Source organism: Leptonychotes weddellii, chromosome 16, assembly GCF_054177405.1.
Source record: "Leptonychotes weddellii isolate Sample4059 chromosome 16, ASM5417740v2, whole genome shotgun sequence".
NCBI lineage: Eukaryota > Metazoa > Chordata > Mammalia > Carnivora > Phocidae > Leptonychotes > Leptonychotes weddellii.
Genome location: NC_138384.1, coordinates 30,809,187 through 30,832,593, shown reverse-complemented (window position 1 = coordinate 30,832,593; position 23,407 = coordinate 30,809,187). Strand labels below are relative to the sequence as shown.

Genomic DNA, 23,407 nt, shown 5'->3' with positions numbered 1-23,407 from the left:
ACCAGGCTTTGCCTTGGGAGGAAGTGAAGGGGGCCTTTCAGCTCCGTGGTAGATTCGTTATAGTAATGACCCTAATTCTCCATCCTTCCCGAGTCCAGCCCTTTCTCCTGAGTTTTTGCAGCTCCTCCCATGAGAAGGGGAAGTGTATTTCCCTGCCCTTGAGTCTGAGTTTGGCCATGTGATTTCCTTTAGTCAATGGGACACAAGCAAACATGACGCACAAGCAGAAGTTTGAAGACCACTCCTTGTTCTGCTCTTGCCCTTGGCCAAGCCCATGAGAACATGCTCAGGCTACCCTGCCAGAGGATAAAACATGAAGAGCAGGGTAAAGGCACCCCAGTCATCCCAGCTAAGGCCATCTTACATTAACCAACAGCCAGACAACCCAGCTCAGATCAGCCATGCTAAGCTTAGACCAGCCCAGATCAGCCCAACACAAAGTACTTATTGGCCAAATAGATATCGATTATAGTATGTCATTAAAGTATATCTCTTAACCTTTAGATATTTTTAACCATCTCATACCCTTTCCTTAAACCTTGTAAATTTGCTCTTACTTGGAAGTCATATATGTATATATTTTAATTTGTAGTAGTTAAGAATTGATTCAGTTATAATAGAAAAAAACCCAAATAATAATGGCTTAAACAAGAAAGAAGTTTATTTCTCTCTCAAGTTCAAGAAACCTGTTGGGAAGCAGGACAGAGCTAGTAGGCATTTGGCACAGTTGGAGACCCAGGATCCTTCTATATTGTTGTTCAACCCATGTGCATCTTCCATTTCCAGGTTACCTCGTGGTTCAAAATGGCTTCTGGAGCTCCAGCTATTGCATCTACATTCCAGCCATCAGGAAGGGAAAGGGATGAGCTCATTTCATTTAAGGAAAATTCTTAGAATTTACACACATCACTTCTATTTATATCCCATTGTCAGAACTAGTATAGCTTCCAATAGTAATGTGGCCACACCTAACTTCCAGGAGTGATAGGATATATAATCTGACCCTCTCCAAGGTAACATTTGCTCAGATAAAAATCAGTTAATTTATTGAGGAAAAGGGGGAGAGCCAGCAGTCTTTCCTACACAGTATGCCGTTTTATTCATAATAATAATAGTTATTATTCAGTTTGCCCTTCAACAAATAGGAGGTGGCCACAGAGGAAATCAGACACCGAGGCTAGAAGGCAGGACACCCAGATTATAGTCTCCATTCTATCCTGAATCGTGTGACCTTGGACAAGACTCTGAAATTCTCTGGGCTTGTTTCAAACCATCTGAAATGGAAACCCAGTACAACTAGAGACCCCTGCGGACACCTCTGGTTTGTTTCCAACTCGAGGCTTCTCCCTGAGGCCTTTCCTTCTCCAGGTCTCAGCTGACGTCACTTCCTCAGCAAGGCCTTCCTCCCGGCAGCCCCGCCTCTGATGTGGTCCCCACCCATCTCACCCGTGGTCCCCACCCATCTCACGCATCTCACCCACCCCCACATGTCTCACACAGCTCCTTGTCCATCATAGTGCTTGAGACCGTGGGTGACCAGGTATTTACTGACAGGCTTGCTTGCTAGAGGGGGGGTCATGTGACCGTGAGCTCCATGAGGGCAGGGGCCACATCGCCTGTCCATCACTATATCCCCAGTGATCCCCAGTAAATATCTGCTGTCTGGATGGCTGACGGCTTGAAGTCTTGGTTCTACCTTGGTCCTAAACGCTTGTAAGTACAGAACCCACCCCTAAGAATGCACATTCTAGATGGGAATTAAAAAAAAACAAAACAAAACAGGTGGAAAGTTAAATATTAAACATACTGTGAGGTTAGGAGGAGCATCATCTGTGGCTGGGGGAACTTGAGAAGATTCTTCCTATGGCAGTTTCTCCACTGAGACCAAAACCCTTCTCCACCTGCTTCCAACAACAGGACGCTGTGACCCAGGTGTCCTAGTCCATTTCTCAGCCTGGGCAAAATTCCTGCGCCCACAGTCACTAGAAACTGATCATTTATTTGTACAAGCAAACACAGCAACGATGAACCCTAGGCTTCCAGTCACCTTGCCCACTCCAGCATCCAAACTCCCAGTGACTGATGCGATTGCACCCTCCAGGCTGAAAGGGGGCCCTTCCTGTGCAGAGAGGCCCGGCTTCATCGTCTTCCTAACAACCACCATGCCACTTTCAGTCTCCAGCCCTTCAGCGGGCATCATGGCATCAAAGCCCCCCAGTGACCCTGCGAGGTCCCTCAGGGCGGAGAGGTAAACTGGCTCATCCCAGCTTCAGATCCTCTGACTGGAGAGAGGTGGGGGCTGGTCTCCAAAGCTATGAGCCCTGCATTACCCCCACCCCAGTACTGTCTGATGGTGACACATACCAATCCCTGTAAGGGCCCCCCGTGTCCCCTTTAGAGCCCCCTCCCCACACGAAGTCATGAGGGGCTCTCAGCAGAAGGGCGGGGGCATAGCCAGCCAGAGAACAATGGGCCCAGGCGAGGGGGGAGTCGGTGGGGTTCCCTGGCTGCCTTGTCATCGCCATAAACCTCATTACCTCGCGGTCCCCTAGGCTGCCTCTCTCCTTACCCAAGGCATCCGCCGGCTTCGCTGCTGATTCCCACATGGCGTGAAAAGCTCTTAAACCCCCCGCTGTATTTTTAATGGGGGCAGTGACTAATTTAGCCCTACGCCACCAACCGTCAAATCAAATCTTCTGTTGGTACTTACCGAGGACTCACCTGGGCTCCATGGGGTTCAGGATAAATCTGGAGATGGAGAGGGCCCAGAGACAGTGATCTGGCAAGCCCCGGGACGTGCTGGTCCTGCCCACAGCCTTCGGTGCTGTCTCGAAGGCAGGCCTTGCTGTGGATGCAGGGCAGACTGTGGCTGGCCACACTCGGGGGAACACGGATGCCTACGCTGAGGTCTCCCCCTAAATGGCCAAGTCTCCGGGGGACTAAAAATCAAAGTTCACTGCCTTCGACTTCTAGGAGGCAAGAACCGTGAATTCTAAGGGCGACAGCTCCATTTTGCCCAGCCCTGGCAGGAGTCTGCTCTGATTTGCAGGGGTGATGTGCATTTTATTAAACTAAATGCCCCACCCACGTGAGACCCTTACATGAGGTGGCAGGAAGGGGAACTCGGACAGGTCGCCAGCAGCCATATGGGAGTCAGAAGATGCTGGGTATTATTGCTACAAATTCCACGCCTGTGACTTAGTATTACATTGTAATTAGGTGCAATCTGTCTGCCTGTTTCATTTCCGCTCTGCAGAGGGTAATAACCAATTTTCTTGCCCCTTGTGAAAAGTTAACAGGGAAGGGCTTCCCCACGCAGGTTCTGAAGCCCTGGCCTCTGATTGGCAAGTCAGCCAGGCACCAGCATGACAGCGGGGTGGGAGGGCGGCCACGTGTGAGACTAAGTTTGCTGGGTGGGCCCTGGGGCACCAGCAAGGCCGGGGCGGGGGGTGGTGAGGAAAGCAAGGCAACTAGGATGTGAAATGTCAGGAAACCTCTTCTTGGGGTTTGCAAGTGCAGGGGGCCCCCCTGAGATTTTGTGCTGTAGGCACCTCACTTGCCCCACCAGAGTGCTGGCCCCGGCCACAGGGTCTCAGCACTCCCACGTCCCACTGAGCTCCGTGACTGGGAACCCACTGCTCCCACCTGGCTCCACTCTGCAGCCCCCCAGCCCTGGATCTCACGGGGCTGGGGGGTTAGCCCCAGCTCCCGTCACGTCCTCATGCCTTGGCCACAACTAGAATCCAAGTCCTGCCTGAAGTCCTGGCCAGGTAAGGGTTAACCACTTAACCATCTGCATGCAGAATGTGGGAAAGCCATCCCCAGGGGGAGCAACAAGGAAACATCATGGATAAGCCCACTTACCCTTGAGCTTCAGTTTCCCCCATCCACAGATGAAAAGATCAGTCTTTCATCTTTAAGGGTTCCTTCTGTTTTGACTTCTGTGGCCATTGCCCACCTGATCCAGACTGCGTGTGTTAGGTTACTATGTGTCCTCTTTCCCAAGGGAGGCTGGGTCTATCATGTGCAGGTCCCCACCCTTTGGGTGACCACAGCCCCCACAGGGCCCCAGGCTGGGGAGGAGAGAACCAGGCAGCCAATGCTAATCGCATGGATTCCCTTTATTGAACTGTACTAGTAACTGCAGTCAGATTAAGTCACATTTAAAAGCAGACCATCCAGTTGCACTGAAACCGATTATATTCATTACATAGTTTTAATCACTGTCCGGTGAACTGGCAAATCCAATCAAAGCATTAGTCTTTAATTAAAAAATTAAAAGGAAATATTCAGACAATAGCCAAGCAATCACATCACGATGCACAATTACCTAGAATTGCAATTAAAAAGTAGTTAACCGAAGGGGGGGAAAAGAAAAACAAGAAAGAAAAAAAAAAAAAAAAAAGAAGCAAAGGAAAAAAAAAATCACACTAATCCTTTTTTAAAAACTATCAATATAATACATGAAGGAACAAAGGACAATAGCCTCAAAAAGCGGGTTTCTCTAACTCTAGAAATGTAGTCTTCGGCGGAAACTCTAAAAGCACACTAGCTGTAGCAGGACAATAAAAAATACTGAGCATGGAATACTTTTAATCTCTGCCATTAATATTCATTTCCAGCTGCTTATAATAGCAGCGCCTCATGGCCAAATCATTAGAGTTTTACATCTGGGTTGCAAATGACACTTTGATTGGATGTAATGTTCAAATGGCCCTCCCCACGGCGTCTCCGGCAAGCCTTCTGCGGAGAGGTGTCCTGTCGAGCGGTCCCTCACTGTGCGTGCTGGCTCATCGTGTGGTTCTGCAAAGGCGAAGAAAGGAGACACGCATGAGGGCAGAAGAATGGAGAGCAGGCCCGTCCCCTCCCACTCAGTGCATTTACACTGGGAGCCACAGAAAAGCGTCTCAATTATTACAACACAAAATGCAACCAGGAAAAAGTGCTCGGGGGACACAGCTGCCAAGACGCCACATTGATCTGGGGCTCGGGGATGGGTTCCTGTTGCTGCCAACCTGGGCTCTCTAGAAATTGTGTTTTTAAAGACCGTTCAGGTCTTACCATGGGGACTGGCTCTAGGGAAGGCAAGGGGGGGGACGTGCAAGGAGGTGGCGGGGGGGGAGGGTGGCAGGAATTAAAAACATCCTTGCTCACCTCTCCCGTCTCCCTTTCGCTCTGATGATTAGGAGGATATTATATCTGATCGCCTGCAGGCTTTCCCCAGATCCCCCTCTCAGTCCTTCCCGGGAGCTGCTCTGAGCTGCGTGGAGGGCAACAGCAGATGTGCCACGTAGCTCTCCGGCCAAGAAACACCCGAGTGGTCCAGACGTGCGGAGGCAGTGGGCGGCAGTGGTGCCTGGGCCGAGGCCGGGTCACCCAGCAGGGAGGGCGCTGAAGGAGGCAGCCTGCTCCGGCCAGAGGAGTGTGCGGTTTGCCCGAATCCGCCTGGGCAGCCGGGGCCCAGGTGGGACCCCCCGCACCCCGCCCCCGCCCCGCCAAGCGCATCCCTCTCACCGCAGCCCACGGTTTCTCTTCCCTCGTGTTGACCTGCTTTCAGAGGAACCAGTGGCCTGGGGCTGGGGGTGGGATTTGGCCTCCAAGAGTGATTTTGTTTCTTTTCAGTGGTCCCTGTTCTAAATCCAGACCCATCTCACCAAAGCCTCAGGTAACCTTCAACCTCATGCCACCTGGAGAAAGGAAGCAAAATCCACCCAGGGTAGGGGAGCCCTGCTTGGGAGCAGCATGGGACCTCCAGTCACGAGGAGCTAGGTCCCCCGGGCCGGGGGGCGGGGGGGGGGGGCGCGGGGGGCGGTTCCTGACTCCTCTGGGGCTGGGAGCCGCCGGGCTGCAGATCTGCCCATGACCACCAGAGGTCAGACGTGGCGCTGCGTCTCTCTCCCGGGCTCCAGGTCCAGCTGGGAGGGCCACCAGAGGATGCCCGATGGCCGCCGCTTTGCCGAGGAGCCTGGAGCCACCCCCACTCCGTGGCCCAGGGCCCCTGTGGCAGGCTCTTCCCACTGTCAGCCCTGCTGCCGCCTCCGTGATGATGTCACCACCCCCCGCGGCAAGCTCATCGCCCTGTCCCCACGTAGCAGGTGCCTGCTGATGCCCGCAGCACAGAGCGCCAACCACCGCTGTCCCCTTTCCTTGGGCTCCTGGGTCCAGGCCCCATGGCTGACGCTTGGCCAGCACACGTGCTGTGTGCGTTAGAGGGACAACTCTTTCAATCCTCACAATAGCCTTACAAGGTAGGACACGGTAAGATGAAGAAATAAGGCTGAGAGAGGCTCAATTCCGGTTCAAGGTCATCCAGCTGGGAATCAGGCAGGGTGGAACCAGGCAACTGGAATCCAAGAAAGCCAGGGCCTTGGGTGAGAAGGCAGGCTTCGCAGCACCCTGCAGCTCATGGGCATCCCAGTCCACAGATCATCCACACTCCACACCGGGCATGAGGACAAACTCTGCCGGTGTGGCCTGGCACCTCGGTGGGGGTGCCACGGACCCAGAGGCACAAGGCAGGTTGTCTGAGGCCACAGATGGGATGCGGCGGTTGCCATGGGAACGCCCCCCCTCCAGCCGAGGCACCTCTCCCCACACTTAGGCAAGCACAGGCAGCCAGTCCTGCGGGGAGCCAGACCCACCCTACAGCCAAGCGAGCATCCACTTAGCCTCCGAGCCTTTAGTGATTCAGTTCTCACCTCCTCTCTCCTCCCTCCCAGCCGAGCCACGCTTGAAGTCCTCTGGGCACCCGGTCCCTTGCCATCCCTCCCTGCAGCCCCTCGAGGCACTCCCGACCCCCCTGCCACCCATCTACGTGCCTCCCAAGTGCAAGACGAGCGTCGTCTGCTGAACCGCAGTCAGGAGGGCTCCACCTCCCTTCTCGGCCCCACCGTGCTTGGCCCGGGGCTGGGCACACGATGCCCTGCGGTGACATGGCAGGCACAGCGCCCAGCAACGACTGGGGGTCTCACTCTGCCACCCTGCCAACAGCCGGGCAATTACCAGTGCTGAGTGTGGTCAGCTCCGTCTTCATGTAGCGGGGAGTGGGGAGGAGGACGGGGAGGAGGGAAGTTAGGAGGATAAACATACACAGGTCCACAAATGGTGGTTCCTGGCACAAAGTAGACCCATGCAAATATCTTTTAATGAATCAGTGGAAGGGTAAATGAACAACTCAGTGCCTGGGTAGGATGTGTGGAAGGGGAGGGGGCGTGCTGAGTAGAAGGCACAGCACAGACAAAGGGACGGAGGCTCGAACGGGCCTGGCAAATGCAGGCACCGGGGAGATGATCCCAGCAGAGGTCACATGGCAGGCTGGGAGGGGTTTAGACCCGGGTGGTGGAGGCTCGGGGTGCCCCTGAGTGTGGACTGCTCCATAAGCAGCAGAAAGCCAGAGATGGCATTTGATCTCTACAAAACCCTCAAGGACCACCCACCACCAACACAGGGAAAGGGGGGTATCCAGGGATCTCTGGATAATGAAACAGCCTTTTGCCAGGATGCCAAGAACAGGGCCAGTATAACACCCGTGGTCCACACTGGCTCATCCACGGGCTACTGGCATAGAAATCCAGGAGGCGGGAACCTATGCGTAGGCCCACGGGTCAGGGAAATAGGAGAATAAACGCCACTTCTCAGGTGAAAACCACAGTGGGCCTTTCCTCTTAAGGAGCAGTAGCAGGTAGTTCTTCAGTTAGACTCAAGAAAGAACTTCCCCAAAGAGAGTTCTGAGACAGAAGGGTAAAACTTCCTTCCCTAAAGTTCTACAAGAACAAAAGCCCAGGATGTCACAGCAGATGGAAATGTCAAAACTTGATGCCCCAAGGGGGCCGGGCACCAGAATTCATTCAGCACTGCGTTATTAACTACCTGCTGGATGCTCTTCTCTGGGCCGGGCACAGTGCAGGGTAGGGGAAGACTCCAGCTGGGCCCAGCCCTCTCAAGGGGCCCGATGAGGGGAGGGGGGGACTCAAGACACACAGACACCCAAACGTTTGTGCAGGATTAATGGTGCAGATGGTGGCTCAGCGAGAGAGAACGGCCCATGCCACCCAATAAGTGTGAGTGTGGTGGGGGGCGCCGAGGAGGCCAGGTGTTCGGCCGGGGAGGGCATCGGTTCCTCCACAGGCTGAGGGCACAGTCGCCGGAAGGGCAGAGGGGGTGGCGGGGACCCGTCACCAGGACTCACCAATCACCCTACACACCTGCGGGCTGAGCGGCTCCTGCCAGAGCCACCGCCGATCGGCACAGTTGAATAAACCCAAAGACCCGCGGCTCCTACCCCGCGGCTCGGAGCTGTGGTTCGAGGGGCGGGGGGCTTCATCAAGCCGTCTTCAAGAGCCCCGTCCACCCGCGTGGCTCTCACAAGGGCATTTGGCTTAATGTCTATTTCTCTATTTATGCCTGTGCTATATTTAGCCCCTTCGGAGAAGGAAGAAAATCGTTTTTTAAAGATACTACCAACCCTGCAGATAAACACTTTCCCAGCACCATAAAGGCTGGGGGTGGGGTGGGGGTGGGAGCCAGGAAGGACTGGAAGGCGCCCAGGGGGGAGGCCTGGCATCCACAAGGGCCTCTCCGCCTGCCAGGGAGACGCAGGTGTGGGCCGAGAAGCAGGTGAGAAAAATAAAACGGGGGGAAGGGAGGGAGGGATGGGGGTCCTGGTTTGCGGCTGAGATGCACTCACTCAGCAGAGTGCATGAGGCTCTCGGGGAGAGAGGTTTCTGCTAGGACCTGTTTCGGGGGCCTAGGCCTGGCGCACTGGGCCACAAGTCAGTGATGGGCGAGGGGGTGTCGGGGGTCCTGCTGAGATCTCTCTCAGTGCGAGTGGTCAGTTGTCCGCGGGGCCCTCAGGCCACGGAGCCCTTTGTCCCAGGTCTGCATTCAGTTACATGACCGTTCATATTCATTCAACAAACCTTCACCGAGTCCCTGCTGGGTGACGGCCACCATGCTTGGAGCAGGGCATGCAGCAGCAACGTGACCCCGAGCTAGAGCCCAAGCCAGGGCGTGTGTTGGGCACAGAGGGAACATGCGAGGAGCAGGGAGCCTGTCGCTGGACCTTCCTTCCCAAATCACTGACACACGCTTGAATGGGCCAGCCAGAGGTTCTGGCCTGGTCCCATTCCGGTTTCACCCAAACCAGGAGGCATCCCTGCCTCAACCCAGTCTGCGCCTCGCCACCATCACGCACCCACGTGTGCAGCAGGGCGGCCCTCCCTCGTCCGCCACGGGGGTTTCTTCTTGAGGTCTTGGCTCTGTGTTCCGTCCCTTGATCGGGACGCTGCCTGTCTCCCTTTGACACCACCCACCACAGCGTCAAGCAGGGGAGACCAGAGGTGCTGGCCACCGGCCGGCCTGGCAAACCCGGTCTGTGAAGCAACAGAAGGCTTCTCCGCACACCCCAAGGGGCACAGACCCAGACCAGAGAGGTCTCCGCGAAGCGCGTCCCTCTCGGAGAGCACTCTTAGCTGCCCCTCCGGGGCCCCAGCTCCTTGGAGGACAAAATGCCCGTGAAGTCCTAGCACCACTGCCCTGGGTGCTCACAAGGAGGCAGCAAGCCCTGGTGGCCTGAGACGAGTGGAGTTCTGGGTTTGAATGCTGACTCTGCGGCTTGATAGCCATGTGGCCTTGAGCAAGTTCCTTGACCTCTGGGGGTTGGGGGAGGGGTGCTAATAACAGAGCCCTCCTCCTCAGAGGCCCTGAGGACCCAGGAAATAGTGCATGGACACCCCCCCGCCCCAGGCCTGGCCAAGAGGAAGTGCTCCATAAATGGTGTCCCTGAGCGTCTTCCTGAGCAGACAGGCAGCTCTGTGAGGGAAGGGCTGTCGGTTCCCTCCTTGGATCCCCTCCTTGGATCCCGGGCCCGCTTGGCACCACACGTGGTTCAGGGCTTGCAGTGGGAACCGCATGGAGGTCTGATGGTCTGAACACTGTGCCTCTCCCAGCTCCTCCTCTAAGGGCCGGCAAGATCTCAGGAGTGCTCCAGATGTCCCCCTCCCCACAAGCCCCTGGCTGCAGCCTCAGTGCCCCCAACCCACTGCTCTCCCTCCCCCGCCCCAGGGGACAGAGTGAGGTATCTGGTGAGGAGGGGAGGCGCTTGGAGACTCCGTGGGGGAGGGAAGTATGCACTCATCCATGTATTCACCCACTCATTCACTCATTCCTTCCACAGCTATTCACAGAGTCCCCGGATGTCAGGCCCCAGCTGGGCACTGGCATGAAGAGTTCGAGGCTCCAGCCCTCTCTCGAGGAGCTCACAGTTCCATGGGGAGACCCTCACTCTCAAGGGGCACCAGAGAAGGACTGGTCCCAGGGCTTGGCCCTTGCAGCCCTGGCAAATTAAGGGTGCAGGAATGCTTAGCACCCTCCCCCCAGAATGTTCCATCTGCCCTCCCCTACAGAACACACCTGGCTTCACCTTGACCCCACCTCACCTCCCTCTGGTTCAAGGTGGGGAAAGAGGCTGCAGTCAATGCCCTTTCTCCCCACTGCCCACCACTAGGCCACTCCCGGGTTCTCGAGAGGCTGGCTTTACAAACAGTTTTCTCCAGGAGCAGGGACCAAGTCCAAGAACCTGCCTTAACCATGGGAAGATGTTCCCTCTGCTTCCAGGGGAAAAGGTAGAACACTTCAGGCTAACACTGCAGCCACATTCCAGCTAAGCGGGATTCTGTTGTTTGGTCGTTTAACAAACACGGAGCCTGGCCCCATGCAATGCAGTGGGCATCAGACAGAGAGAGAATAAGGCCCATCCTGGCCACTGACAAGCTCCTGGCCAAAGGAGGGGGTGACATTTCACAAAAAGGGACTTTGGAGAGAGGACTTCTGACTGGTAGGTGCTATGGCTTGGTTAGGGTTTGCATCAGGGTGGGTGTGTGTGTGTGTGCGCGCGTGCGCACGAACACAGAGACAGTTCTCCAAGGAGGATGACCCCCCCCCCACCGCCCAGAGAAGCACATGGAGGCGCCAATGATGCTGATAATGATCACAGCTAACATTTACCCTGTGCTCACTGTGCTCCAGGCACTGTTCTCACCCCTTAATTATATTAACTCTTGAAACCTCACAACCACCCCGGGAGTGAAGTACGATGATTATCCCTATTTTACAGATGAGAAAACTGAGGCAGGCAAATGGAGAGCGTCGAGTTCTGCAGCTGCTGACGGCTGTGTCAGATCCTCACCCATGCAGTCTGTATGTAGAGCACGCTCTTACCCACGGCGCTGTTCTGCTTGTGAAATGTGGAAAGCACAGCATATGCTGAGGGAACAATGAATAATTCAGCTTGGCAGAAGCACAGGGTATGTGCCATGGAGACAAGCCTGGAAAGGAAGGTGGGGGCCTTATTGATGAGACTCTGTGATGCGAGACGAGGCAGCTCGCCCTTAAATCTGGGCCATGGGGAGCCATCGAATGTATTTGAGCTGTGGAGTTACACGAAAGGCAAGGAACGGGGTGACGCTCGCACCTCCAGCCAAAAAGGTGTACCAGCAGGGCCTTCGTGCTCCCCACCTCCCTTGGCTCCCTTCCTGCGTTCCACCTCCCTTTTGCCCCCCAACACTCAAGTTATACATTTCCCATTGGGGAGGGTAAAGACGCAGGCAGCCCTGCTTCCCTCTCTGCTGTGTTATCACCTGGGCAGCCCCTCTCTGCTAGTGAGCACTTATTTTTAGAAGCATTTGACAATCGTCCAAAGGTCTAAGACGAACAGATGGCCTGTCTTAAAGGCTCGTATGTTCGCTAGTTTGCACTTCTGACAAACGGTAAGCGCACTCAAGAGCACGCCATAAACAGCACTGAATGAATACTCAGAACACAATTTAGCTAATGCACGTCATTAAAATTAGGAGTGAGTGATGGCCAAGGTTCCCTCTAAATGCCTGCCCGGTGATGCAGCCACTCCCCTGGGGGGTCCAGGCGATGACGTGTGTGCGCCCCGCATCCCCCCCACGGCCCCCACCCAGCAAGCCAGCATGGACACGGACGGCACAGAAAGCTTGGCCGTGTGAAGTGGCACACTTCCTTGGCATCGGGGTCCTGGGTGAAGCTAGTCACCCATGGCCCGGGACACAGCCCTGGCACGTCCTCGGAGGCAAAAGCAGCTCCCTGCATGTTCCAGGATGTGTGCGAGGCTTCCCCAGTCCTGTCTCCCAGACAGCGACACAGGCTGTTGTCTGTCAGTCTAGAGCAGTGGGAAGTGAGCATCGCACCCGCTTAGCCGGGGAAGTCTGTCTCTTGGGTGAGAGCCTCCATTCATCCGGAACTCCTGGCCTTCAGGGAGATTCCAACTTCCAGGGAGCAGCGGGGTTGGCTTTGGGGGGATTTGCTGCTTTCTTGCAGAACCAAGAGCAGAAGCAGACTCAGGGCCCTCAAAGTCCCCTGGGGGCATGTGAGGAGGAGCTGTAGGACCCAGACGGCTTGTGGTGGAGGTGTCCCCAGAGGGGCTGACCACTGAGTTTCTGCAGCCCCTCTCTAACACCCCTCTCGCCAGTGCCCTGCAGCACCCAGAACACAAAAGACCCCAGCAGGTGGCCTGGCCAACGACCAGTTCCACGAGTGCAAGAACATCTTCCTTCGAGGGAAAATTGAGAGAAAGGTTGTCCTGGGGAAAAAAAAAAAAAAAGCGCAGTGAATTCCCAAAGGGGTAGGTTCCATACTGCTGTGCTTTGGAAATAAAACCCACCGGAGAATAGATTGTAAGGAGGGAACCTGCAGCCTTCTATTGGGAGCCCAGGCCGTAAACAGGCTCCCATTCGGAGTCACCCAACAAAAGAGGGAAATGAATAATACCCGTCTGGAGGGACAGTAGACTGGGGGCTGGGGGTGGCACACCTCAGACTGCAAATGCGCCCAAAGCATCAGTGGCTAGCAACCAGGCGACTTCAGGTAGCGGCCGCGTGAAAGAAAGCGGGAGTTTTGTGGCCCTGTCACATCCGGGCTGCTGAGAGATTTGCCCCACCTCGGCAACTGAGGCCACCCTGACCCCGAGTCCTGCATTAATTCGCTGCCACCAATGTTGCCATTTCTCCAAAGGGAGGCGGGGGGTCCCCAGTGGCTGGGTCCCTCTGGGTTGGGACTTAGGACTGAGAATCAAGGATTCTGGCTGTGGTGTGTCAGGTGACCGTAAGCCCCGGTCTCTGGACCTGGGTTCCTTCCCGGTGGGGACACCGCCCTGTGTCACTGGAAAGTCCATTCCAGCCACATCAGCCAAGCGCCTGCCCAGAACCAGGCCCTTGGGGTACAGTTCATCTCAAATATGTATTACAATATGCCCTCAAAGAGCCTGAGTCCGACCCCTGAAAGATATGATCACAGCCTGATGCAGTGGGGCAGGGATCCAGTGCGTACACCACCTCGGAGCCTGAGGAGAGATCAGCCAGATCTGAGACTCCACTGAAATGGCTCTGGGCCAACAGCTTCCCAAGACCGGAGAGGGGTCTTTCTCCCCACCTCAAAGCACATCTGGGAATCAAAGACCACACACAGAACATTCTGGGAAGACTGAGGCATCCCATCCGCGGAGGCACCAAACTCACTGCAAATGTAGCCGTACAGAGAAAGAGCAGCTGATGTCCAGGAGACCCAGCTGTGGTGGGCAGGGCGCCTCTGACCGTGTGCAGCCAGCCCGGACAGGGGCCTCCTGCTCAGGGGCCCGGCGCTGTCGAGTCCACCCTGCAAGCGAGTGCGGCCCAGGCCAGGAGCAAGGCAGTAAGGTATGGTGGGGGTGGTGTCATCCCAAGAACCCAAGCCTTGTTGAAAAGGGGCAGTCCTCCTCATATCCAGTCTAGAAAACTAGATTAAAAAATATATATATATACATACATATACATATATATATATATGGGTGGCTCAGTCGGTGAAATGTCCGACTTGATTTTGGCTCAGGTCATGGTCTTAGGGTCGTGGGATGGAGCCTTGCGTTGGGCTCCATGCTGAGCGCGGAGTCAGTTTGAGATTCTCCCTCTCCCTCTCCCTCTGCCACTCCCCCTCCCTCTCTTAAAAAAAAAAAAATATATATATATATATATAACGTCTCAATGTTTAAAGCACAATGCAGGCCAATCAAAAAATGTTTGCAGGTTGAATCCGCCCACAGGCTGCTAGCTTAAGGCCTCTCATATTTTGTGGGAACCTCACGATGCCCCAAACATTTTCTAGCACACTGGCCGGGCTGACGCCCAGGGCAGGAGTGAAGGTAGGGGTAGTGACATAACACGGACCATCATTTAGGGTCCTCGCCCAGGGATAGGACTAGGAATGTAACTTGCACGGTTACATTCCGAAGAAGAGGAAGGAGAGTAGAAGATGAAGTCGAGGCCACCCTGCCCTGCATGTCCTGGGTGTGTCCCCATATGCAGCTGAACGTTTCCCGGTGAGCCAGGTGCTAGCAAACCAGGGAAATCACCTTCCCCAGAGCCACACGGGAGCCCCAAAACGCCAGCTCGGAGAGGGGGACCAGGCAGCCCTCCCTCAACCACTCCAAGAGGCCAGCCCAAGGGTGCCCTTCCCACCCACTGAAGAGTCTAGATAATTAGCCCCTCGTGCCTTCCTTTCTCCCAAAGAACTTAGGAATCCCCCCACCCGTCACCCACTGACCATAACCCAGGCATTGTGGGGGACTGCCCCTTGGGGTGCTTGTGAATGCAACATGGTACACAGAGCCCGTCTTACTTCCCACACTTGCACACACCTACACACACACACACAGAGACACTTCACAGTCACAGACACACACTCACATACACACTCACTCACAGATACCCTACAATCACATGTACACACCTACACGCACTCATGGATAACTCACAATCACACACACATACACAATGCACACACATGCACACACTCATGGATAACTCACAATCACACACACATATACACAATGCACACACATGCACACACTCATGGATATCCTAGGTACAGACTCAGTCACTCCCGCATACCCCACAATCCCATGCACATACACACACTCACGGACACCCCACAAACCCCACACACACCTGTACACACACATTCACAGACACACACACACACACACACAGACCTTATACTGACAACATGCTACAAAGTGATTCAGGGGTTGGTTGTTAATTTTGGCATTTCGTCTCCCCCCGGTGTGCAATGGACCCATCCACACCACACCACCACCAGGACCCCTCCAGAAGCCCCCACCTGCCCATGACCCGGGTTCCCTCCAGGCTCCCTCTCCCTGGCAACAGAGTGCCCATGAGAGGTACAGCCCGGGCTCTCTCCTCAAGGGGCAGGGATGGGGGGGGCAGTTCTGCTTACTCATCTAGCGGGCCCCCACCACACCTAGAACTCTACACCCCTGGCCACAGCCCTGCCAGAGCTCCCCAGACCTCCTTCTTCCTGCTCCCCAAATGGGCCAGCCACTCTCAGCCTCTCGTGGCCATTCTCGCTGCCCGGCACGCCCCCCCCATTTCCCAGCACCCCCCATCTGATCTCCATCCCCTCAGAAAGGCCTTGCCACCTACTCAACAAGGGGCCACCCATCCCGGTGCAGCTCAGTCTGCATCTGCACAGCTGTCCTTCTAGCACTTTCCTCAACCTGCAAGGTCCCGGCTGTCTCCCAGCCATGGTAATGCCCTCACCAGGCCGTGCGCGGCAGGCAGGGACCCCATCTCTCAGTTCTCTGCCGATCCCCCCACGTGGGCTCAGAGCCTACGCTTGCTGAAAACTCCGCGAGCGTTTCTGAGAGAACAGCCGGCAAGCGAGGGGGGCGAGGGGAGCAAAGAGAAGCTTCCACTGACAGGGTCAGGGAGCGAAGAAGAAACAGAGCTGCCCCCTCTCCCGCGCCCCCTGCCCCGCCTTGCCCAGGGCATGTTACGATTTTTCTTAAAAGCGGAGAGATCCTTTGAAGACGTTATGTTAAGTGCAACGAGCCAGTCACAGAAGGACTAATACTGTATAATTCCACTTCTGTGAGGTTCCTAGAGTAGTCAAATCCGGAGAGACAGAAAGTCGACTGGTGGTTTCCAGGAGCTGAGGGGAAGGCAGAGTTCAGTGTGCAGTGGGGACAGAGTTCTGCGGAAAACTGTCCTGGATGGTGGGGATGGTCACTTAACAACGTGAGCGGACTTAGAGCCACGGACATGTTCACTCGAAAATGGTGAAGATGGCAAATTTTTCCTTATGTGTATTTTGCCACGACTAAAAAAAAAACAAAACTGGTTGGGATCCTACAGGCTCGGAGGGCAGGTGGGCAGGTGGGCAGGTGGGCAGGAGAGAGGGCACATTCTACAGAAAGAGCCAAGGTGCTCAGGGCCGGTCCTGAGTGCTGCCCTCACAGCTCGGGCTCGAGGCTTGGAAGCTGGGAGTTACACAGACTGTAGCAGCGAGACTCAGCCTGTGGAGGCCTCGGTGGATGGTGGGGGCTGGAAGCTGCGGCAGCATCCAGGGGACATGTCGCCTGCCAAGGGACACAAGACCTTCTCTGCCTCCGTGCTGTACCAGGCTTCCCCTGCAGTGACTGAGCCTACGCCATGGTCAATGGCATGGCTTCCAGGACCCAGCCACGTTAGGACAGAGAGCCTCTGGAGAATGCACAACCCGGGGCTCTTGCCCCTGAGCACAGGGGCCTGAGGCCTCCCCCGAAATCATGTCACGAGGACTGGAGCTTTGACAGCTTTCAAACCTTGCTGGACGGAAGCCTTCCCTGTTCTGTGCTTGGGGAGTTGGGAGGGTAAGCATGAAGGCACACCTACAGGCATTAAATATTTTGTCACGTTGGAAAAAAAAAAAAGAGGGAGACAATGGTTCCCTTGAAGGTTTCTGAAATCTTTCCAGGCCTTTCCAACTTGAAATTTTTATTCATTAAAATTGGATGAGAAAACCCAGCTCTACATATAGTCATAGTATTCCACAAGCCAAAAATCAGGACAAATAGCCAATAGCTGCGATGGAATACTTGAAATCAAAGCTGTCCTGTAAAATAGGTCACACGGTCACCAATTATACAGAACACATATGTTCAGGTCCCTAAACTAACCCAGTGCTTTTAGGTTTTATAAATGATATTTTAGGACTTTGATCATGTCCGTTTCTACTTTCCTCCAAATTTTTGCTAAAAGGGAAACTTTCCTGCATCATTGAAATTTCTAGAAAATTAACCCCCATGGATGGACAGCTGTTCTGGCAGATATTCTGAGGGTCCCTTCAGAAAACATGGCCCATCATCACCTCCCAAAAATGGCTTCCAGAGCCTACATGGCCCAGCTCCCCTTACTGACGGACCCCCACCGCCCAGGCTGCAGGGCCAGAAGTTCTAATTTGCTGTGATGAATTGTGTGCATGCCCCAGCGATCAAAACTGCAGCTGAGACCGATTATATTTAATAATTGCAATGGTTCTTGTGGAAACACGTGGGTGTATACCTTTGCCCACTCGAAGAAGTCCAGCCTGGCACAAAGCAAAGGGCAAATGTGATCCCTGACACCCAGAATGGAGGGGCTGCCCACTCCTCAGGAGCTGGGCCCACTGATGCGGCTGAAGAACACTGGGGCCCAGCCTGCAATGCCTTGTCTGCCCTTCTCATCTGCACTCAGCCTTCCAACCAAACTGTGGGCACATCATCACTGCCCACACACCTGCCCCACCAGGACCACATGGTCTGTTCTATACCTTCCTTCCCACCACCAGGCAGAACTCTCTGGTTTCTGGGAGGCAAACCAAGAATCATCTATATCCCCAGTCTGTCCCATCCCTCTCAATTCACCAGAAGGGTGTGTGTGTGTGTGTGTGTGTGTGTGTGTGTGTGTATGTGTGTGTTCATATGCAGTTTTAAGGGTAGAGGGAGAGGTGGGTAGCAGGTAAGCATGGAATTAAGAGTACATGAGGAAGGTGTCATGAAAACAGTGTAGTTCCTGGCACTTGGTACTCAATACTAATGGATGTAGCTAGCTGGTTGGATGGATGGATGGATGGATGGATGGGTGGTTAGATGATGGATGGATGGATAGATGGATGGAAGATGGATGGATGACTGGTGGGTAGATGGATGGATGGATAGATGATGGATGGATGGGTAGATGATGGATGGATAGATAGATGGCTGAATGGTGATGGACAAATGAATGTATAGAAGAGTAGATGGGTAGCAGATGGATGACTAGTAGGAGAAAGGAGAGCATGAATACATAAGTAGGTAGGAAGGTGGATGGATTGGTGGGAAGACAATGGGCTATGAAGTCCAAATCCTACTTTAGTCACTTACTGTACCTGTGACCCTAGACAAGTCACTTCGCTTCTCTAAGTTCCTGTTTCCTCGCCTGAAAAGTGGGATGAATAATGCCTACCTCACAGCCTTGTTATGAGCTCCAAATTAGGTAACACGTGTAAAAATTTTCACAACATGTACAATGATATACAGACATTCAATATTGTCATAATGAATTCCAACCATGAGGTTCTGCCGTCACTGTCAACTTGAATGCATGGATGACCCCACACTTTTGATGTGACACCTTCAGAAGGAAGGATGGGGAGACTAAGGCGGTGCCCTGGGTCGGGGACGCGGCTGTTGGACTGTGCATCCAGGTCTGGCTTCAGGGTGGGGGCGGGGGGACTGGTCACCGAGCCACACTTGCCTCCCCTGCTCAAACAAGCAAATCATGTGGGTGGAATACACTCCCCATTTCCCCCCGGGGCCCTTGTCTCCCTGCAAGTGTCCTACTTTATTGTCCTTTCCCAGCCTCAGCTTTCTGGTCTGCAAAATGGCGAGAGTAAAGGGCACTCTTAGTGGTCCCAGGTTGTTGAGGTGCCAATGAGGTATTTGCAAACCGTGACATGGTGCAGCGGAGGCCTGAGACTCAGAGCCTGGGTGCATAAGGAGCCAGGTGGGGCAGACCAGCTGGGGTTGTGCTGAGCTGGGGAGCACATCCTTGTGTCTTAAGGAGGCAGCTGATGGCTGTCACACAGAAGTATGGTCCAGGGATTTCTAGGTCTGATTTGCAGCAAATCAAGGACTCTACCCATTTAGTGTGGTGATAAAGAGGACAGAATCTGGGGCCGGGGGCCTGGGTCCAGCATTGACCAGCTCTGTGGCCTAGGGAGAGGGTTAGCCTCTCTGTGCCTCAGTTTCCTTACTTTAATAATAGAGGCATTATGAGGATGAATATTTTGAATGTTTAAAAGTGCTAAGAACACGGTCTGACACTCAATAAGCACTGTATCTTAGCCACCATAATTACAGGAAATCTCCATTTTGAAACACAGATCACCATTTAAAGATTCCAATATCCCTGGCCATGGGCTCTAAGTTTTCACCCTCCATGCGGCAAAAATGTTCAATGTTACTACGATAATAACTTTTCCTTGTGTGTATCTCCTCCCCTGGACGTGAGAGGAGACCGGTGGGGGTCCTTCTCCATCCTTCTGGAGCACCTGATGGGAGGGAAGGAGTCGGCACACACCCCTATAGCCCCCCTGGGAGCCCCAATCTCTGCCCCAGACAATTTCAGCATCTTGTGTCCCCCTCACCTTCTACCATACCTCCTATCAATGCTCTATTTTATCCAAGACCCAAAGAACATATAAGAAGCTCTAATATTTGATGTATCACAGTGAACAAAAGAAATGACCAATTAAAGTATAATACACGTGAGCTATCCCAGTTTACGAGACATTATAATGAGAAGTTGTATATCAGTGCAATGTGGAACACCTAACAATATATTGAGCTCCTACTATGTGCTCAAACTGGGCCGGCGGTTCTTCATACATTATCTTTACATCTCCCCATTGTCCCCATTTTACTGATGAAGCAACTGAGTCTCAGAAAAGAGAAGCAGCTTGATATGTCATGCAACTGGTCAGAGGTGGTGCTTGGATTTGCACCCAAATGGCCCAGTCTTCAGGCTGCTTCCTCCCCTCTGGCTGTCCTCTGCCTCCTGGTGCCACCAAACCAAACCTGTCACCCGACTCCGCCCAGATCCCAGTACACAGGGAATCTCACTGCAGTGCTGGACCAGCCCCCGCCAGCCCATGTTTGATTTTGTCTAAACTCCAGAAGCAGAGCGAGTGGGGCCATGTTCATTATTGACACAGCAAAATTAATTTCTGCCATCTCCCGCCTTCCCTTCCGTGCCCGGCCCCCACCCCTCGCCTCTCCTGTGAGTGCAGACACACGGCTGCTGACTGGCGCTCCTGAAATGCCAACTTGCATTTCTCATCATTAATTTCTTTCTAAATGTCATTAGTAATTGTTCCTGCTCGACCAAAGAGTGCAATCCAGGCTTCCGCCAAGAGCACCCAGGACTCGTCTCTCAGCTGGCGGGGAGAAAGCACCCCCCAAGCCATTCCAGACCCGCACCCCTGCAGGAGGCAGCCAGCCCCGCTCCCAACAAGTTGGGATGGCAGACTGCTGCATCGAGAGACAAAGCAGGCCTCGTGCTTCCCGTGGATGGGCTCACCAACAGAAAAAAGCCTGCCCACGCTATCAGCCGAGTGGTTCAGTGCTCGGGTTCTGCAGCCAACCAGGCTGTCTGTGTTTGAGTCCCATCTCTGCCATTGCCTAGCTGTGCCTAAGTCTCCCCATCTGCAAAATGGGGAGAATAACAGCATGGGCTTCATAGGATTGTCCTGAGGATGAATCAGGATAATGGATGCCGAGGGCCCCCCATGGTGCCTGGGGGTTGTTTCTGTTACTGTTCTCCTGTCCTGGGGTGAGGTCTGCTCTTACTAGCTGTGTGACATGGCATGAAAGCAAGTCTCCCATCTGTGACAGCGGGACAACAACATCACATCAACTCTAGCCCGGTGCCATTACCCACCCCCCCACCGGCCTTGGCTGGGCACTATGTTCATGTTTCACAAATGCTCTGCTGAGCCCCACAGGGAGCCTCCAGGAGAGACAGCTCTGGCCCAACGTCCCAGGGAGGATGGTGAGTCGCAGAAGGGAGGTCGCATGCCCAAGGTCGCAGTGACAGCAAGAAACAACTTGGAGAATCCCCCCCTCCAGCCCTCAAGGCCCGTGTCTTTCCTGTCCATCCGGCTGCCTCTTTGTCTAAGTCGGTGGGGGTAGGGGGCGGGGAGGCAGGGTTTTGTACGGGGTCAACCTCTGGGAGCCTTGGACCCACCCGGCACCCACTGATTATGTAGTATTATTACTGTTTCTGAGAAACTGAAGGCATTTGGTCCAGGCTGGGACGGCGCCGGCAAGGGGCTGGGCTCCCGGCACACACAACGGCCGCTGGCTGGAGGCTCCTGGTAGCTCCTGGCAACTCCCCTGTGCCCATCTGTCACGATGGCATGGTGCCCCTCTTAAGTCGGTTGGCCCCCCGCCCTAGGGCATGAATGACAGGCTCTGATGGGCAGACAGGCAGCCCGAGGCTGATTCCAAGTGCCAATCTCTGCCCGGAGCTGGGCCTTGGGGGGAGCCCCCCCCAGTCCCCACCTGGGCCTCCACACACTTCATTGCTCAAGCGGGCAGAGCCCCGGGTCTCATGAGGGCATCTAGGCACAGCCAGGCAGAGGCTCCTCCCGGGCCTGTTCCACCCTTGCTCCTCTCTGCGGTGACCACGGTAGACACTGCTCACCCCCACTGCCCAGAGCGGGACAGTCCCATGCCCTGAAGCTGGGTCACTCCCCTGGGAGGGAAGACCTGCTTGCCCCCAGCACCCGGCACCCAGCACCCAGAGGCCTGTCCTTGGCTCCTAAGGGATTGAGAGTCCCGCTGCCTCAGCCTCGGGGCTAAGAACACAGATGTCAGGCTGCCTCGTTCACACTCTGCAGCTCTAGCAGCTGTGTGACCCTGGGGAGCCTCAGTTTACCCATCTGTGACATGGAGATCATAGGAGGCCACACGGGTCACCACAAGGTCTCGAAAGACTACACGTGTGAAGAGAGGCAGTCAGGCTCCCAGTAAGCACTCAGGAGACGCGGTCTCATTCTTACCATGTTGGGGTGAGCGGCTCAGGCCCGGGCCCCGGACTCAGGAGGACGAGGAGCCATCTGTGGCCACCCCTCAGTCTTCTCCAGAGGCGGACCCTAAACAGCCACACACGGCCCCTCAGGAGGCTCAGCCTCCCACAGTGGTCGCAGTGGAACGAGACGCTGATGTCGCTGATCCACTTTATTGTGAGCAGGGAAGGCCGCGCCCCACAGATTGAGAGACACAGATAGATGGCGTCCGGAGACACAGTAAGGAAGGGGAAAGGCCCGGGTCCCCCAGGCCTCCTGTGACGTCACAGCGGTCACGCTGGGTCGTGTCGGGTCATGTGTAGTGTAGGAAACGATTGGCTGATAGGCTCTATGTTATGCTATGTTACACCGCAAGCACACAACAAACGTCCATTGTGTTTGTCCTCATCTGTTTACCGTCCCTCTCCCCACAGCATTCGAGGGACTTGGCTTCCGTGCGTCCCCAACACCTGCACACATCTGGACAGAGAAGGTGCTCGGTGAACACCTGTGGGCTACACTGAGCACGTCCACGCACGGCGGATTGAATGAATGAGCGAACGAAGGAGTGAACCGAAAGCCCACGGCACCCAGACCACGGTCTCGATGACGATGACAGCCGTGGCTGGGGCTGCCCAAACCTCCACCCGGTGCTGGAGGCTCTTCAGGGACCACTGCCTTTCGTCTGCCCAGCACCCACAGGAAGGCACTGTCATGACCCCCCATTTGCTGGGCCCCCTTGACGATCAGGGACTTGCTCAAGGGCACAGAGCAGCTCCCAGGCTGCTGGTCCACAGAGCGGGCTGGGCGCCGCCACACTGTGTTGTCACGCGGACTAGAACCCCCGTCTGTCAAAGGAGCTGGTGTCCTGTCACAAAGCCATCCTGCCCCGGCATGTGCCGTGGCTTACCCGCAGGGAGCCTTAGATGCTAAGTGCTTTTCACACGTGGGCTCTCCATCTTCACACCCACCCAAGGCAGTGGGTCTCACCTCATTTTACAGATGAGGAAACTGAGGCCGGAGAGATACCAATGTCTAAGATGGAACATAACGGAACAGACTGGGGGCTACTCCAAGCAAGCAACAGGTTCTCATTCACTGGAACCACGGCTGGGTGTCACCAGGCACCTCCCTGTCACTGTCCCAGGCCGAGCCCAGCCTGGCCCGGCTCTCGCAGCAGCAGCGGGGTGGCCGAGACTGGGCTGTCTTTAAGGTGGGATGGAGGGAGATGCTCCTACTCACAGAAAACTCAGCCAAAGAGTCAAATGCTAAGTATCTGCCTAGAGCACTTTTAATTTTTAATTATTATTAGTTATAATTATCTGGCTGGATCTGACGGCAGGAGTGCGCAGGCAAGGAAACTGGCTCCTCGGTTACCCATCTTATAAGGACCAGGAACTTAAAAACTGGGCTCCTAGAATCTGCAACCCTCAATTGCAACCTCCCTCTTTTTCTCCCTTCCTTGTTTATGTTCTCTTTCCTTTAT

At 54.7% G+C, this 23,407-nt stretch overlaps 1 protein-coding gene across 3 annotated transcripts in view; it reads right to left on the bottom strand.

Annotated features, from left to right (window-relative positions):
* Positions 1 to 4,100: 4,100 nt before the first annotated feature.
* The window catches only part of ZNF423 (zinc finger protein 423), a 294,946-nt gene continuing 275,639 nt past the window's right edge, over positions 4,101 to 23,407 (bottom strand). For all 3 annotated transcript variants that reach the window (XM_081806622.1, XM_081806623.1, XM_081806624.1), the window contains one exon: positions 4,101 to 4,803. In XM_081806622.1, coding sequence (XP_081662748.1) covers positions 4,774 to 4,803 — 30 coding nt within the window. In that variant the 3' untranslated portion in view covers positions 4,101 to 4,773. The remainder of the gene's footprint in view (positions 4,804 to 23,407) is intronic.